This window comes from Actinia tenebrosa, unplaced genomic scaffold (genome assembly GCF_029948245.1).
Source record: "Actinia tenebrosa isolate PJP-AT-01 unplaced genomic scaffold, QUT_ActTen_1.0 PGA_scaffold6__47_contigs__length_16458017, whole genome shotgun sequence".
NCBI lineage: Eukaryota > Metazoa > Cnidaria > Anthozoa > Actiniaria > Actiniidae > Actinia > Actinia tenebrosa.
This window is the reverse complement of record NW_028292583.1, coordinates 7,526,580-7,544,511: the sequence shown is the minus strand read 5'-3', so window position 1 is coordinate 7,544,511 and position 17,932 is coordinate 7,526,580. Positions and strand designations below refer to the sequence as shown.

Below are 17,932 nucleotides of genomic sequence, written 5' to 3'. Positions count from 1 at the left end.
AACGTATGCATGGACGGAAAGAGCCATTCACCCGTGTACGCACGAAATGATTAAGGTCAAACTCAACGGTAGTTCTAGAATAATTTTCAATTGGTACCTGATAACACGAGAGTATAACAAGTGCATTGACACCAATGCTTTGATGTCAAACGCTTGCTACTTCCTTGAATCATTGAAGAAACGATTTTTCAGTAGCTGAGAAGCCCGCGTGAATAGTATATAGTTACCTCAAACTGAAATGTTTTTCAAAGGCGAAATTACTTTGTAACGTAAATTTACCAGAAAAATCCTCCATTTTTCCATTATTTCGTCTTTTTCTAAAAAAAAAAATTATTATTTTTCTTCTGTATCATCCTCTTTATTACGTAGCAAATTTTACAACTTTTTTTACAACTACAATCACCCATCTGCACAAGAACGAGGCTACAAATGCTCGGGAACGAGGCTTGTCTATTGTTTTTTGATTGACATAAATTAGCATATTAATTGAGCAAAGCCGCAATGCATTGCGAGTTGGGGTTGGGCCCCCCCGCGCTGTCGAGCCGTCGCTAGTTGCGCTTCAAGGCATTGACAGAGCGAACATTTCAGAACCATTTTTACCTCAAGGTTTTTCCTTCTAATTTGAGGTCTAGGAGTGGGTTTAACCAGGGAATTATAAAGAAAGAGCATTTCTTCTTCGTTCGAGATCGCTTGGAGAGACTTCAAGGTCATCCATGTGCCGTTTTGTGTAGTTCGTGTGTCATACTGCCCATCTGAAGACGACAATGGTGAGCGGCCATGATTTTTGTTTTCATCTCTGCTCAAAACTCATCGTACGTGTGGAGATTCACCATTGAAAACCTAACAGACTTACAAATTTTCGAGTTTATAACTCTCTCTACTGGATTTGATTTCAGGTAATATGGCTAGTCTTCTAGTTTTATTGCGATGACTATGTATGATCAACAAGTCGTTTTCCTGTAGTGGGGTTTGTATTGTACCGTAGTAGTAATGGCCGATCAACTGGTGGACGGGCCACCGAATAAACGGCAGAAGTTGACTACGCCGGATACTCCGACCGAAAATGCAGGTAAGTAAAACTTCAAATAAGCAGTAGAAAACGCTATGTGTATTTTCCACCTCCTCTTGCTAATTTCGAAAAGATCTTACTCAAATTTACCTTCCATTTAAAGACATTGGAAAAATTCTCGACGACCTGGAACAAAGTTTACCAGAAGAACTCATGGGTCCGGGCTCGATTAACAGTTTGGATGGACTTGCAAATGGAGAAACAGCTGATATTGCTACGAGCTCTCCGAGTTTACAGCATGTGTTGCAGTCTAATTCGGATGGTCTGACAAGTAGCGCATGTACGACATCGTTTAGTTCCAACAGCATCACTTGCTCGGCTAGCATTTCGAGTCCAAACAGTCCTTCACTGACAACCCTTACTCCCGCTAAATCCCCGGCGATGAACTATGCCATGTCTTCACCACCTTCAATGCCGGTTAGCACATCGGGAACTCCGACTCCAGCAACTCCTCTTACTTCCAGTGAACACTATCTTTCTTCGGGAGCTGTTTCTGCTCCTCCATCGTACTCCGTTACGTTGTCAACAATGAGTTCCGCGATGCAACAAGCAAATATGGCGAACAGCTTTTCCCATGGACAGTATAACATGATGGATATGAATGCTTTATCGAATGAAATGATGGCTTCACTAAACGGTCCAAGCGTTGGAAACAATATGAATTCTATGAACTCAGTTCAACGTAATGGCCCTGGGAGTTATGGCCGCTCTAACTCCAACTCGATGGGCATGAACATGAACGCGTCTAGTACTGCGGCGAACGCTTATTCATTGAATCAAATTCAGACAGAACCACTCTCGATTAAAATGGAACCAAACTTTATGACAGCGCAAGGATTAAATGGCAGCCTTGATTCTGCTAGGAGCTTACAAGGGAATCAGGTAAGCTAGTTTTGAGCTGTCTTTCATTTTTGACTTTTTTGCCGCCATCAACAACCCGCGAGCAGGTTATAATATCGGTCAGTTTACCATTTTTTTCGCCATGAAAATCGTATCAAGTTCACCAAGGTTCAGTATTGGAGAAATTTTCTATTGAGTTTAAATAATTGTTTATTGTCTTGACAAGTTAATGTTTTAAAGGATAAGTTAGCTGTAATTTTGGTTCATCTTCATCACATGTCTTGAAAACTGCTTTGCTGGCTTTCTTGTTTTGATGTGATGCCTTGAGAATCGAAGGTGAACAGTCAGACATTACTTTTGTATGCAAAAGTTGCCTGAATGCTCTAAAAAAATTCAAAGTCAAACCCTGGGGAAACTCCAAAACATCAGTTGAAATTCCGAGATATACGATTGTTTTTGATCTGACATTAATACTGTAGCCTTCGATTCACTTTTTTTTCTATGCGATGGTAAAATTTTACTTTTACACTAATTTAAAGGTACGCATTTTTTTCTTTCGTCCTGTGTTAGCGACTCATAAAACCTATTAAAACCGAATCTTTTACTGTCGTAATAAGTCTTATAAATCTCATTGCTTCACCTAAACTTTCGTAGCATAAATAGCTGTATCCTCGTATGGTTTGTAATAAAGAAAGGGAAAAATTGGCTTATTTTTCTCGTGTGTTGCATAGGAACTTACACGATTCGAAGATTTTTGACAAAGACGGAAGTAGTGTCGTAATCTGTGAATTTTCCCATAAACTCCTGTAAACTCAAGTGAGTCTGCATTGCGGTAGTGTTGATTTTTGGGTTGAATTCTTTATAACAGAGAATTTAATTTTCTTGTTCTTTATTTTGATTTGTAGTAGCTTAGTAATCTTGATCTGTTGTAGTGCTGTATGGAAAGCCTCGTTGATATATATTATAGTGCTTTGTGACAGTGGGTTTGCTGGGATTTGACTTGTGTACTTATTCTGGGTCAACGCTAAAACACTGACAGACTAGGATTTACAGTACTCCACAAAACTTGTGATTATGCTATCAACATTCACATTAAGAAAATTAAACACAAGAAAAAGAAATAGTGATGGTGCTGATCCTGTAATAAAATTTCATGTTTCAGACTAAGAAAATTCTTGTGCATTAATAGGGTTTTTATTCCGTGTAGATTTAACATATTACCAGATCTTATAACAAATGAACTTTTCATTTTCAACCGAAATCTAATATGTTTATCCTCTAAGCAATAAAATATATAAAAGCAATTTGAATTTTTATATTAAAAGAATCAAAAGTAATAGGCAGATGAAAGAATACGTAAATGTTTATGGAGTCCTGTAAATGTTTCTGACTTTTGAGATCTTGGATTCTAAGACTCACTCTGTTAAATTACATACCTATGTTTTGATTGAGAAAAGCTACATTATATCTTGGGCTAAAATAAAGATAATAGGAGAGAAAAAGAAGAAGAGAACCCTAATAAATAAAGAACCTTAGCAGTGAACATGACTTATCTGAGAAAGCAAAAGACTGAGTCTCCCATTTTGTTGTTCATTTTGCAGTAAGTTTGATGTGATTGCTTTGATTTTTCCCCAAAAATATAAGTTACTGTGTTCCTTCCTTGCAAGCAATTTTAACAAATTTATTGTCATATTGTATAAGCAAATGAATCTGTTAGCTGTCATTGTACATACAGTTAAATGTAGTAGTTCCTGGAAAAGGTGTATTAAGATTGAAAGTATACATGTCTTATCTAGTTAATTGACTATTTGTCAATTATGAATGCTTTTTGCTCATTGTAAAAAATATTATTATTATTATAACAGTCTACTGGGCTTCCAAATACTGGAAATGTAGGAAATATGAATTCTTCACAGCCACCCACAGCAGATCCTGAGAAAAGAAGACTAATTCAGCAGCAACTTGTACTTCTTCTACATGCTCACAAATGTCAACGGAGAGAACAACAAGCTGCTAATGGAGAAATGAAGGCATGTAATCTTCCGCACTGCCGAACTATGAAAAATGTGTTGAATCACATGACTACTTGTACAGCAGGGAAAACATGCCAAGGTAAGGAATCCACCTTTTGAATTTTGGATTTAAATAAGCTCCAGTTGTCAGGTCAGATGATACTTTAGGTTATGTTTTTAATTTTGGTTACAACTAATATTAAAAGTAAAATTATTGTTGGTGTATATTTTTTACATCTCGACTCTTATCAGTTACATTATCTATACTCATTAAACTATACAAGTCTAAAATAAAATAAATTATTATGTTTAGGAATTCCTAAGGTTGAAACTTTTTTGAAATTAGTTAGAATAGAAATCATTTCATAAATCAAAAAGAAGGAAAGTGACTTTGTAAAAATGCTGAATTTATTGCATTTGTTGTAGTGGCACATTGTGCATCTTCACGACAAATAATTTCTCATTGGAAAAACTGCTTGCGCCAAGACTGTCCGGTGTGTTTACCCCTCAAGCATGCGTCAGACAGGAGAAACCAAGGTCTGTAAGATTGCTATTCTGAAATTTCTTTATAAAAAAACACTCCAGAATTGCATGAATTTTGATCTTCAAGAAATCTAAGACACAGTTTTAGAGAGTTTGTTTCATTTGGAAGATTAATTAATGACAAGATACTCTTTATTAATGAAAATAGCTAAATTTATTGAATCTGCAAATATGGAAGGATAAGCTGGAAATCTTGACGACTTTTCAAAACTAGACAAATAGCTTTAATATATAAACACACTGCCAATAAGTATAATCTTTATTTGGTTTGTGAGCACTCAAATTTACAAAAAAAATTATTTTCTAAGAAAAATGCTGAATAATTTTCTTTAAAAAATGTTTTCGTATATAAAACCATGATAATGACGTTCAGTTAACGTCGAAACTTCGTGTAATATTATGTTTTTTAGTAAAGTTTTATCTCTTAATTTTATCTTAAAATAAAACCATTATGCTGTAAAATTACATTTCAATTAAGAAGAGACTTTTAACTTTTGTGCAGCAGCAGCAAATGATGGAATGCAGAAAGCATACCAAGCTCTTGGACTGAATTACACTACTGCAAGCAAAGTGGGACACTTCCCACCACTAGGTAATAAACAACCTTCAAATTCTTATAGTAATTATATAAGTATAACGACTGCTTCAAGCATGATTATCAGTTATGTTAACCAGGCTGGTTTTGTGTTTAGGTATTGGAGACAATAAATCATTTGGTGAAACGACTTCTGGAACATCAAGGTAAATAAGAACAACTAATTTAAAGTTTTGTAGTAGTAGTAAGTAGTATGGGTTAAATGTGTAAATGTTATAATGCATGATGTTGCAGCTATCCTTGTAAAGGTTATCTTGAAATTTTACCTCAGTCATACCTTGTTTCTGGCTCAATATTAATTGTCAAAATGACCAGCAAGGTAAAAATTTGACCAGCAAGGTAAAGACTTGACTAGACAAGTTTCAATTCTGGCCGAACATTGCACATTAATCGACAGTTGTTTTTAGCCCTTGTACTGTATTAATTTTTTTGTCATTCTCCTTTTGTTATTATCATTATTATTATTATATAATCAGAACATTATAAATCAATGAGTTATTGTTGTCGTTTTAAACAGCATTGGGTCAGCATCTGACAGAGGACCAAAGGAATGGCACCAACATGTGACACCTGATTTGAGAAATCACCTAGTTCATAAACTGTAAGAAAATATCTTGAAATATATATCTTTTGAAGACTTATGTTCTCAAATTTTTCATTCTGGGTGTGAAAAAAATGCTATGAAAACCTTTTTTTCTTTTTCACATTTCAGGGTTACTGCAATCTTTCCTACTCCTGTTAATGACCCAACTGCATTGAAAGATCGTCGCATGAGCAACTTACTAAATTATGCTCGGAAAGTTGAGGGAGACATGTATGAAACTGCTAACTCCAAGGTAAATATTATCATTCATTAGGATACAGAAGCACATTTAGTTCAACCATTAATAGCTGAATAGGTATATGATAGTTTATATTTTTGATATTCGTAGGAGGAGTATTACCATCTTTTAGCAGAAAAAATCTATAAGATTCAAAAAGAACTTGAAGAAAAGAGACAAAAAAGATTAATCCTGCAAATGAAGACACTACAGCCTGGTACTTCTCAAATCCCTCAAGGTATGTCATTATAAGTAGTTCCATTTGTCACAGGGACCTTGCAATTACAAAAGTTGAAAACATTAAGTCAATCTCAAATAATTCTTTGTTCGAAATTTATTGAATACAAAATTAATTATTCATGAAGTCATTGATTTATTTTTTGTTTTTGTTTCATGTTACAGTACCATTTCATCAGATGAATGGCGACCAAACAAATAGTCAACTAACATCTGCCCAGGCAACGGCGTTGAAAGCTGCACAAATGCATCGCCAGCCACACTTTACAGATCTTCTTAACCAAGCTTCAACACCAGCACAACAATCCCCAGCAACTGCAGCTCTTCAAGCCATGCCAATGGTTTCTCAGTCTCAATCTCCAGGTGCCATGTCCCCACAAGTTCCTGTTCAGGCGCAGGTCCAACCTTCCAAACCACCACTACAACCTCAAAGCCCAGCTCAGACACCAGCACAAAATCAAACTCAAAATCAAAATCAAATGCAAACATCCCAAAGCCAAGGAAAGCCTCCGGCCTCCCCTGCACAGGCAATCAGTCAGGCAAATGATAGTGTTATGTCACACTCGCCTTGTTCTTCTGGGAAGGGAAATGGTCCTTCAAGCCCTTGTAAAACACCATCAAACATGGGAAAGACTGAATCTGCTGATAAGATGATGCCGACTTCACCTAGTATGACCCAGTCACAAAAACCGGTAGGTTTAAGATATATTGAGTTGAAAATGTAGTAATGTTATAAATTCATTTACTTAAATGATTACATTAAATGTTGACAAATATCAAAAAAATAAATACACAATCCATGACCTATGCAATACAAACACTTCTGTGGTTGTTGCTCATTGCTGGAAAGAAGAGAGTAAACAATATTAAACTAGTTATTTGTTGTTTTTTAATTAGATGTCAGAGATGAGTAAATCACCACAGCCTACAACTTCATCTGCATCATCTACTCCTCAGCCAGAGGATGTGAAGCCTCAGGTCTCTTCATTAGCACAAACCACTCAACCAACTGTCACACAGACACAGACACAATCAACACCAACAACAACAAGTCAGGCCTTAGCTCTACCTGGACCATCAGTCAGGTGTCCATTCAAGAAAGGTAGGTTTGCTGTGGCACAGCACTTTATATTTGCATTGCAATCTTTTATAAAAATGTATCTTTCAAGGGTTATACCAGCCTCCAAATCAGAAGAAAAAACACTTGATTCTATGACTAGTCTATACAGTTTTGGAATGAGACAAGGTAGCAGTGACTGAAAAAAAGATTCCAACAAAAGATATAATGAGTATCGATGTTATTTCGATCTTTTAGGTTTAAATAATTGTGATGTGTTTATATCAAGAATAATATTGGCAACTATATTTTCATGTTGCCATTCATGGTAGAGCTTATGTTTCCCATGGATGTTAATCATAATTATTTCTTCTATATTGCTCTTTAACTCTTTTTATTTTTGTTACAGTATTCTTACCAGAAGAGCTTCGACATATGCTTGTTCCAATACTAGAAAAGCTATACAAGCAAGAACCAGAAGCTCTGCCTTTCAGGACCCCTGTAGATCCCAAACTTCTTGGTTGTCTGGTATGTAACACTTTTTGTTTTATCCAGACATTGGAAATTCTTTTATGGCATATTTCACGATTGCTTCAATGTGCTTTAAATTTATGGCAAGCGTAGGACATTACAGGCTGTATATGAAGGTGTATTAGCAGCTTATTCAGCTTACAATCATGAGTGAATTGTTAGGGCCCTTTCCATTAAGGCGAACTGACTTCTGAAATGGTAAGACCTTGGCTAACTAGTTCTAAAGAACTGATGCATACTTTTTGAGAACTGGCTGCTCAGACTGGTAGGTTAAACCTAATGGAAAGTATTCTTAGGAAAGTATTTAGGGAAGCACCGGTGGCGTGCCCTACTAATGCGCCACCTCTCACCAATGCGGCTAGAGTTCCAGTCCTACCGATCTCAATGTCGTATATGAGTAGAGTTGTTTGTTGGTTCTCTCCTGTGCTTTGAGGGTTTTCCAGGTTCTCCGGTTTTCCTCCCTCCACAAAAATCAACTTCTAAACTCTAATTCGATCTTTGGGCTTTCACTTAGTTTGGAACCTAGCTCTGTTGTGATTGTCCCACTCTGTGATACAACAACAAAAAGCTTTGTAGATTTTAGATTCTTAGAATATAAATTGTGTGCCTCCAAAATGGGACAGACTGTTGAAACAGGATTACACGAATAATCACAGCTTCCTTTATGCCCCCTAAGTCCTACATTTTCTCTCTAAAGTCTTTAATTTAATGATGTCAAATCTTATATGTTATGAGCCATAAAAATATCTTGACAAATTGTGTTTTTTTAAGGATTATTTTGATATTGTCAAGCATCCAATGGATCTTTCTACTATAAAAAGAAAACTAGACACAGGACAATACAAGGATCCATGGGAGGTATGTAAAACGTTAATAAAAACTATCAGAGATCATTTTCATATTATTATGAAATACTACTTAAATAATTTCAGACTCACTAACTGGCGTTAACCTCATTTTAGTGCTTAAATATCCATCTAATAGGTAAAGAGAACACAACTTTAACAATCCAAACACTGACATTCTACTTCCATTCCATGTAGTAATATGCAAATATTCTACATAAAATTAATGAAGGCTAACCATAAACAAAGAAACTGTAGAATATTTTTTCCAATTAGGCAAATTTCCAACTATTAAACTTTACTCTTTTTTAGTACTGTGATGATGTGTGGTTGATGTTTGAGAATGCCTGGATGTATAATCGCAAGACTTCTAGAGTTTATAAATACTGTACAAAGGTAAAAAATAGATATACTTTGTGTGCATTTCACCCATGTGGTATCCTGAAAAATACCCCCCCCCCCCTCCCTAGCAAACCTAATATCTTTTGTTCTCCCTACCTCCTTAAATTTTTGATGAAAGAATTAGTGCCCCCTCCCTCAAAATCTACACAGCCCTCCCTGCAGCCCATAAATAACAGTTCCTAAAATAATCCCATGGATTTGTTTCTGTACTTGCCTATTTTATGTGCTGCAGTTCACAATTTGTTAATATAATATTTCAGAGGTATCATGTATATTGCATAAATAAATCTGAATGAATGAATTTTGAATTTTTATTTTGTTCATAGTTGTCTGAAGTGTTCGAACAAGAAATTGACCCTGTGATGAAATCCATGGGATATTGTTGTGGTAGAAAGGTAAAAATATAGATCTACATGTTTTTGTTTTGTAATTAACAAATTTATTGTAGATTTGCATTGACTGTCCTCTTATTGATCATAGATGACGTCTCAAAATGATCAAGTGGAATCATGAGCGCAGCGAGCCAATCAGATTGCGAGAATTTGCTGTGTTATTGTAAAAAGTAATCTTGAATGCTGGAGATTCATATTTGCTAAATCTCCATATTTTTATTTTCACAGTATGTCTTCCAACCTCAAGTTTTGTGCTGCTTTGGAAAGCAGTTGTGCACAATATCAAGAGATACAATATATTTTACTTACCAAAATCGGTAAGACCTTATAATATGGAAATACTGACCAGAACCATTGGCACATCATTAAACTATTAAAAGTAATTTATACTAATCTTACAGTGAAGACACTCAAAAATTGTAAACTTAGAATTTTTTTTCGATTTAAAAAAAATGCATACTGTTAATCATGCCTTGAGTCAATACATTGAAAATTATATTTATTTTGTTAAACTCAATATTTCATTTATAGAGGGTTTGAAACAGAAAATAATAACCCTGAAAAAAGAGTTCATGATTCGAGTGAACTCAAATTCCTCAATGGAATGTCTGCAGAATTGAGCAAAAATCCTGAAAACTGATTATGAGTAAGATCTGGGCCTGGTTGTACAAAGGATTGTACAAAGGTGCCCTATCCAGTAGATAATTGTATCCAGTGGATGATGATGCTGTTATCCACTAGATAAGATTTATACAATGGATAATGCTATCCAACCTTCTTATGACCAGGCCCAGACAGGTAAAAGTGGGCGATCCTAAAATAGAATTGAGGCTGAGTAATTTTTATAGCTTTATTCTTCGTACCTTAGAAAGAGTATGATCTAAGTCATTTTCTAAACTTACCTATTAATAGATATAACTTTATTATTTGATTCATTTACTTTCAAGGTTTCACTACTGTGAGCGGTGCTTTAGTGAAATTGAAGGGGACACTGTCAACCTTGGTGAAGACCCTACGCTACAGCAAAGGTAATTATGAATAATTTATAATCATCTTAAATAGGATGATGATAATGGCGACTTTATTTCAAGAGAGATGAGACGTATTAACTTATATGAATTATCTTACATACAGCCTTTGGGGGGGAAATTAAATTAAATCAAAATCGTGTACAGATAAATGAACGACTAATTAATACAACTAGGAAGAAATCTACGATAATTATAAGCAATCACAGCTCGGGATTATATTATATTGACCTAAGAAGCAAGCAGTTACTTCAGCTTTACAGCGGTCCAAACCTCTGGGGCCATGAAAACAACCTTGCCTCCAATCTATCATGGAAGCTCAGAAGAGTACAACACATCAAACAATATAGGTCTATTCATCGTAATTCATGCAGGGATTAAATCAGTGGCTCAACCCTGTGGGCCAGAGAAAACATCCTTGCCTCCCATTCCAGTAGAATGCTGGAATGTGAAACAGTTTGACCATAGCATGACTTGTCTATTCCATAACGTTTTATTCTTCCTGACATTTTCTATGGAATATTCGTTATAATAATTCAAATGATCGCAACAATAATCTTGCACTTTTCTTTTCAAAGTACCATTCCAAAGTCTCAGTTTCAAAAGCTGAAGAATGATCATTTGGATATGGAACCGTAAGTAACTGTTTCTTAATAAGAAACTTTTATTTGAGACTGAAATTATTATTATTATATGAGAATACAAAGTATAAAAACAATTCCTTGCCTTGTTTTGGAAAATTGTTACTTGTTAAAGTTTGGTAAGCAATTTTATGTGATATTCAATGGCATCATTGAAGTCTACACTCTTCATTAGAACTTATTCATATTTGTTCTGTATCTGAATATTTCATGACGGGCCACAAAACACAATTTCAGTAAAATTGAAAAGCCAGTTTTAATCATATTTGAAGAGGAGGAGTGCAATAATTTTTTTTGAATTCATATCAAAAGAATTTCATGGCCCGTCATGTACCTTAAATTCTGGATGCAATCTTGAGAAAACAGTCAATTAAAATAATATTCCATTCTTGTAGGTTTATTGAATGTATTGACTGCGGTCGCAAAGTGCACCAGTTGTGTGTACTACACAATGACTATATCTGGTCTACAGGGTGAGTAATAATACTCTTTATTTAGTTTGTCTCCATCTTAGTTACACCCAACAGACTAAGACCTGGAAAACCCAAGCCTTACATACTTGAGTAGTTTGTAAATAGATCCCTTGCAGTACGTCAGAATGCAGCTCAATTTGGAGGACATAACAATAGGTTTCCAATTCTCATAAGATTGAAATTTTTTTGTTTTGTCATCCAAATTGAGCTGCATTCCAACATATTGCAAAGGGTCTATTAGAAAAACTGTGTAAAAACTGTGTAAACACAGGGGAGGGGGTATGCAGGGGTACCCTGTGACCTCTCCTTAAATCTGACTTGTACTGCTGGATAAATTGATTGACCAAAGCTAAGAACCCAGAGGTCTCAAGTCATAGATAGTTTTCTGGGTCATGTAATTAAAGGTATTTTCAATATTAGCCAGGATTCTAATATCTATTCCTAAAACTAGGTATCAGTGTGATTCTTGTCTTGAGAGAAGAGGTATAAAGAGAAAAGATAACAAGTATACGGCAAAGAGTAAGTTGCTTTTATTTTCTTACTTTAGTTTAATCATCACCTTTGTGATTTTAATCCCAATTTTGTATCTGTTTTCAACAATGAAGGGCTACCACAAACAAAACTTGGAGATTTGATTGAAAGAAGAGTTACAGGTTTCCTACGAAAACAGAACTGCAATGCTGAAGTTACGATACGTGTTGTTTCAAGTGTTGACAAGGTTGGAGAACTAAAGCCTGGAATAAAGACAAGGTATTAAAATATCATGATTTTATGTGTTATTTAGTAAAACACAGAAGGTTTAAACTCAGTAGCAGATCCAGGGGTTGTTTCGTGGTTGCCATGGAACCCCCATTTTGTTAGATCTTACAAAGCCAATCATGTTTTTATGCTCAGTAATATAAAATTGGAACCCCCTTTGTTAAGCCAATGTTACCTGCTTTTTCTAGATGGCAGCCATTTTGGAACCCCCCTTTTAAATTCCTTGATCCACCACTCCCTCTTCCAGTTCTGGTCCTCTCTTTAATTCTTGCACCCACCATAACAGTGCTTTCCTTCAAAATTCTCTAGTTTTCGTGCCTCTGCAGAAATATAGATTTGGTCATGAAAATTAACCTAGCTGTGAAATCAAAGCAGTTTATCTATTTTATTTATCATAGCAGCAAAGAAATCTGGTTTATGGATGTGTGTCTATTGCCACTTTGATTTAGTTTTGATTCTCAGACGAACTATAATGTTATTTTCATTGTGTATTAGGTATGATGGACAGCTGCCAGATAGTTTTCCATACAAAGCAAAAGCCCTGTTTGCTTTTGAGGAAATAGATGGCGTGGATGTTTGTTTCTTTGGCATGCATGTCCAGGAGTATGGATCTGATTGTCAGCAGCCCAATACGAGGCGTGTGTATGTTTCATACTTGGACAGTGTCCACTTTTTCCAACCAAAGAGTCTCAGAACCGCTGTTTACCATGAAGTACTGATTGGTTATCTGGAGTATGTTGGCCAGACGGGGTAAGTGAAAGGGACTATTATCCTAGTGGTTTAAATATCAAAAAGCATGAGAAAAAAAATAGTTCAAATGATTTTCCCAGAAATAATAAAAGATTTTGAAATCATAATGATATAACATACCTAATGCATGCTATTTTTCTTTTCTGTGTCTTTTAGTTATCAAATGGCTCACATCTGGGCCTGTCCTCCCAGCGAAGGAGATGACTACATATTCCATTGCCATCCTACTGAGCAGAAGATTCCTAAGCATAAACGACTTGTTGAATGGTATAAGAAGATGTTGGACAAAGCTATCATGGATCGAGTGGTCATTGAATACAAGGTTAGAATTATGTATTAAAACGAATATTTATCTCTTAAAAAGATAGGTATAATGAATATAATTGGGTTTTAGTTCCTTTTTCGAAGTAAAAAAGCAAATCAATACTATCGGGTGTATTGTTATGTCTTCATATTTTAAAGCCTTCAATCTGTTCCTGATCACCTTACCTTTTTATAATCTCCCAACTGTAATTGTGTTACCTTGTCTTCAAATGTTAGTGGTTAATTGAATATTGTTTGTGCATTGATAGGACATCCTAAAGCAAGCAAGTGATGATGGTCTTACATGTGCAAGTGAGCTTCCCTACTTTGATGGAGACTTCTGGCCTAATGCTCTAGAAGATAGCATCAGAGAGCTTGACCAGGAGGAAGAAGAAAGGAAGGCCAATGCCGCTGCTGCTGAGGCATCTGGGAAAGAGGTGAGAACCAGCTGGCGCAGTACTGCTGGGACCCCTGCGGGGAGAGATGAAATGAGTTGCTCACTTCATAAGGTGGCAACATTACTGGGTTGGTTTTGTTTTACTTGCAACCCTTGACTTGAAACATCACATGCAGTTCTTTGTAACATTGATACAAAATTTAAGTTCAAAAAGGTTTTTGAAAGCTACTGATACAAAATATGCTTTTCCAGTTAATGTTTTTATATTACCAATCCCTTCTTACTTGGCAAATATCCCTGTATTTTCAGACGCAAGGCAGCAAAAACAAAGGTAACAGCAAGCGAAGCAACAATAAGAAAGGTTCAAAGAACAAAGCCAGTAACCGAAAGACCAGCAAGAAGATTAATGGGCCATCATCAGACCTGTGCGACCTTTCACAAAGACTTTATATTACCATGGAAAAACATAGAGAGGTAAGTATTGTTCTTGTAATGTAAACTTTTTACCATGGAATACTGGAATACCAAAGCCATCTATACTCAGTACTTATTTCTACTTCCAACTTACAATATGCAACCTTTTTTTGTAGGTTTTCTTTGTGATCAGATTGAATGGCCGCAAGACCCCAGAAACTGCTGATCCAGATCCATTGATGACTTGTGACTTGATGGATGGCCGTGATGCTTTCCTTACTCTAGCAAGAGAAAAGCACTATGAATTCTCATCTCTGCGGCGGGCAAAGTTTTCTACAATGGCCATGTTGGTAGAGCTTCATAATCAAGGACAGGACCGATTTGTTTATACTTGTAACCTTTGTAAACGACACATTGAGACAAGATACCATTGCGTTGAATGCGAGGTAAATTAGTTTGCAATTCATTAGTTTACTATTCTAATTCTGCAAATAAAGGAGAAATGTGCCCTGCATTTTAATTAAACTGTGTCCAGAAAAATAGCGCACTCAAACGGAACTGAAATTCCCTTTAAGAAAAGTCCTGATGATTAATTTATAGGGAATATAACCTGATATGTAATCATCACCTATAATTTTGTCGTGTAGGACTACGATCTGTGCGTTCCTTGCTATGATGAGAAGGGCCATGAACACAAAATGGAGCGGCTTGGTTTTGATCTTGATGTTGACCAGCAAAATCAACCAGACAAGGATGGAAAACCCAAAGGTCAACAACTCAGTGCTCAAGAAGAGAGGAGAATTAAGATTCAGAGGTGTATCCAGAGTCTTGTTCATGCAACACATTGTCGTGAAACTAATTGTACTGTGATGAGCTGTGCCAAGATGAAGAAGGTTGTTGAACACACCAAGTCCTGCAAAAGAAAGACTAGTGGAGGATGTCGTATTTGTCAAGAACTTATTCACCTTTGCTGCTATCACGCCAAGCACTGCGTGGAGCGTGAATGTGTCGTGCCATTCTGTAGACATATTAAAACCAAATTACGCCAACAACAGATGCAACAGCGATTTAACCAAGCACAGACTCTTCGAAGACGTGTTGCACAGATGCAGAGGAATACCATGCAACCACCTGGTCAGATGCCTGGTCAACAGGTACCCAACGTTCCACCTGCATTACCACAGCCTCCACATTCAGGTGTGCATCAGCAGAAACACCTTCCACCACAACAGCCTCCACCTTACCCGCAGCCACAAGTTGCTGCTCAGAAGCCCGTGGCAAGTGGTCCTCCCCCAGGAGCTGTTGCTGCTGTACAGCAAATCAAAATAGATGCCATCAAACAAGCAACACAAGGTAGACAGCCTATGACACCACAACCACAGATGCCTATGGGACAGCAGACATATTCTCCACACCCGCAGCAACAACAGCAACAACAACAACAGCCTCTTCCACCTCCTCCTGTCACCATGGGTTCCCCTACCACGTCGATGCCTGGGATGATAATGCAACAACCTCCTGCATTCATGCAACAACAAAACATGCAGGCAGCTCAAGGAGTTCCCCCAGGTCAGATGCAGAGGCCAGGAATGAGGCCAACCCTAGAACGTTGGCAGTCCATGTATCAAAATCAACAACCACAACGTCAGCCAAGTCCAGGAACTCCCAACCAAAACATGCCTGGTGGGCAACCATTCCCTCCCATGAACCCCCAAACAATGGGTAATCAGCAAAATCATATGCGACAACCAAGCATTCCACCTGCTCTACAGCAACTACTTCATACTTTAAAATCGCCCAGTAATCAACAACAACAAGCTCAAGTAATGCAAATTCTCAAGCAGAATCCTCAGTTAATACAGGCATTTGTGAAACAGCGTCAACAGCAAGTTATACAGCAACAGCAACAGCAGGCACAAGGTATGCAGCAAGGTATGCAGGGACAAGCAATGCCACAAGGTATGCAACATCAAATGCATCAAGGAATGCAACAAGGAATGCAGGGTATGCAACAGGGAATGTCACAAGGGATACCTCAAGCTATGCAACCTGGCATGCAACAGGGTATGCAGCAAGGTATGCAACCTGGTATGCAGCAGGGTATGCAACCTGGTATTCAGCAGGGTATGCAACCTGGTATGCAGCAGGGTATGCAATCTGGTATGCAGAAGGGTATGCAACCTGGTATGCAGCAGGGAATGCAATCTGGTATGCAACCTGGTATGCAGATGGGTATGCAACAAGGAATACCTCAAAATATGCCTCAGGGTATGCAACAAGGAATGCAGCAGGGGATGCAACAAGGGATGCAAACTCCAATGCAACAAATGCCTAACACAAGTCAGACAGGCATGATTAGTCAACAACAACAACAACAGTTAAATTGGTTAAGATTTCAACAAATGCAGTTACAACAGCAGCAGCAACAGCAGCAGCAGCAGCAGCAACAGAATGTCTTCCAACAGCCACAAATGGCCCCATTTTCGCAACTAAGTGCAGCAAGAAGAGCACAGCTACAGAATATGACAAACTCCCAAGCAAATATGATGCATCCAAATGGACAGGCCCAACCATCTTCATCTCAACATTATCAATCAAAGCAGAATCAAATGCCGGTTCATATGATGTCTCCACAGCCACCACCAATGTCTCCCCAACAGGGAGTACTACCTTCTCAATCTCCTCGTCCTGTAATGTCTCCACAGCCCTATCAAAATATTGTCTCCCCAAGACAACAAACAGTGTCTCCTCATCCACAGCAGTCCCTCACGTCCCCTCATCCAGCAGCATCACCTCATCAGCATCTCGACCAATCACAGCACACAGAGAAGTCGCTCTTCGTTCAACCACTGAATACACGCATGAATCTCCCTCCTCTCCAAACACCCACTGAACAAGAACTTTCATTAGGCCAGGAGGATCCTGAGACTGTTCCTCCACTTACTCCGCAAGATCAACTAACTAAATTTGTTGAGAATTTATAGTGTACATTTTAAAATGAAAGTCAACAGAGACCGTAGAGTAAGAGAGAATTTGTACTTTATACTTTGTATGTAGTTTTATGTCGGCGGTGAAGAAGGTATCAAGGACAAAGAAAATTTTCTACCATTTATAACATGATATATAATTAATTTGTATAGCAGCTCAGACTGAGGTCTGTGCAACAGACTGCGCTGCAAGGACTGAGCGGTGCAATTTTAGTTTTAGAAGAATAATTTACAGCATCCTTGGTCGCTAAGACCCTGTACAAAGCGCACGTTCTTACTGATATATATTATTGCCTAATTGACGTGCATGCGTTCTAATAAAACGTATTGGCACTTTTCAGGACGCTTGATAAAGTATGTGTTCACCTGTACATGGTACGCTATATATAGTATTCATACACTTATTTGTGGTCAGTCCTTTTTGCTCGATAAAATAACAGTACAATTGGAGGACTAAACTACCACGTCAAGATCGTGCTTACGCTCAGACATTTCACTGGCGTTATATTTTTGTTAATAATCAAGAAAGGAAGAAGTCAAAATGAAATGGATGTACCATTATGACTTGAGTCACATGTTTGGTTTTAACCAGTAGAAACGATAAAGTATTTGAAATCATGGAATTTTTTATCATCAAAATTTGAAACCGTCATACATGTGATTAGAGACATTAAACAGTTCTATACGTGATTACTTGTTATGTTGTTTAATTATGTTGTGATTTTACCCGAATAAGGCATCCGAGGTTAAGGAAAAGAAATAGTCGAGTCTGCAATGCATTGTGGGACGGTTCTAGTAGACATGGACGCCATCTTGGAAATATGTTCACTAAAACA

The 17,932-nt window shown here is 37.2% G+C and overlaps 1 protein-coding gene and 1 long non-coding RNA gene across 3 annotated transcripts; one reads left to right on the top strand and one right to left on the bottom strand.

The window, feature by feature from the left end:
* The first annotated feature begins 535 nt into the window (after window positions 1–535).
* On the top strand, window positions 536–17,786 carry LOC116296060 (histone lysine acetyltransferase CREBBP). 2 transcript variants are annotated; one of them, XM_089039360.1, is made up of 28 exons: window positions 536–767; window positions 897–1,069; window positions 1,173–1,951; window positions 3,775–4,021; window positions 4,348–4,458; window positions 4,970–5,056; window positions 5,157–5,205; window positions 5,577–5,660; window positions 5,772–5,895; window positions 5,992–6,118; window positions 6,283–6,809; window positions 7,015–7,219; window positions 7,584–7,702; window positions 8,477–8,563; window positions 8,863–8,946; window positions 9,279–9,347; window positions 9,573–9,661; window positions 10,292–10,372; window positions 10,951–11,007; window positions 11,409–11,486; window positions 11,938–12,005; window positions 12,092–12,236; window positions 12,741–12,995; window positions 13,152–13,317; window positions 13,568–13,735; window positions 14,005–14,169; window positions 14,286–14,555; window positions 14,757–17,786. In XM_089039360.1, the coding sequence occupies exons 2-28, from the start codon at window positions 991–993 to the stop codon at window positions 17,091–17,093; spliced, it is 6,657 nt and encodes a 2,218-aa protein (XP_088895486.1). In that variant the 5' UTR covers window positions 536–767; window positions 897–990; the 3' UTR covers window positions 17,094–17,786. The 2 variants fall into 2 exon arrangements, with proteins under 2 accessions (XP_088895486.1, XP_031559873.2); XM_031704013.2 differs by having other exon boundaries at window positions 537–767; window positions 4,967–5,056.
* On the bottom strand, window positions 12,001–13,253 carry LOC116296063 (uncharacterized). The gene is made up of 2 exons (XR_004197084.2): window positions 13,116–13,253; window positions 12,001–12,565 (listed from the first exon to the last, which is right to left on the bottom strand). It is a non-coding gene; the product is annotated as an uncharacterized LOC116296063 (long non-coding RNA).
* Window positions 17,787–17,932: the final 146 nt, after the last annotated feature.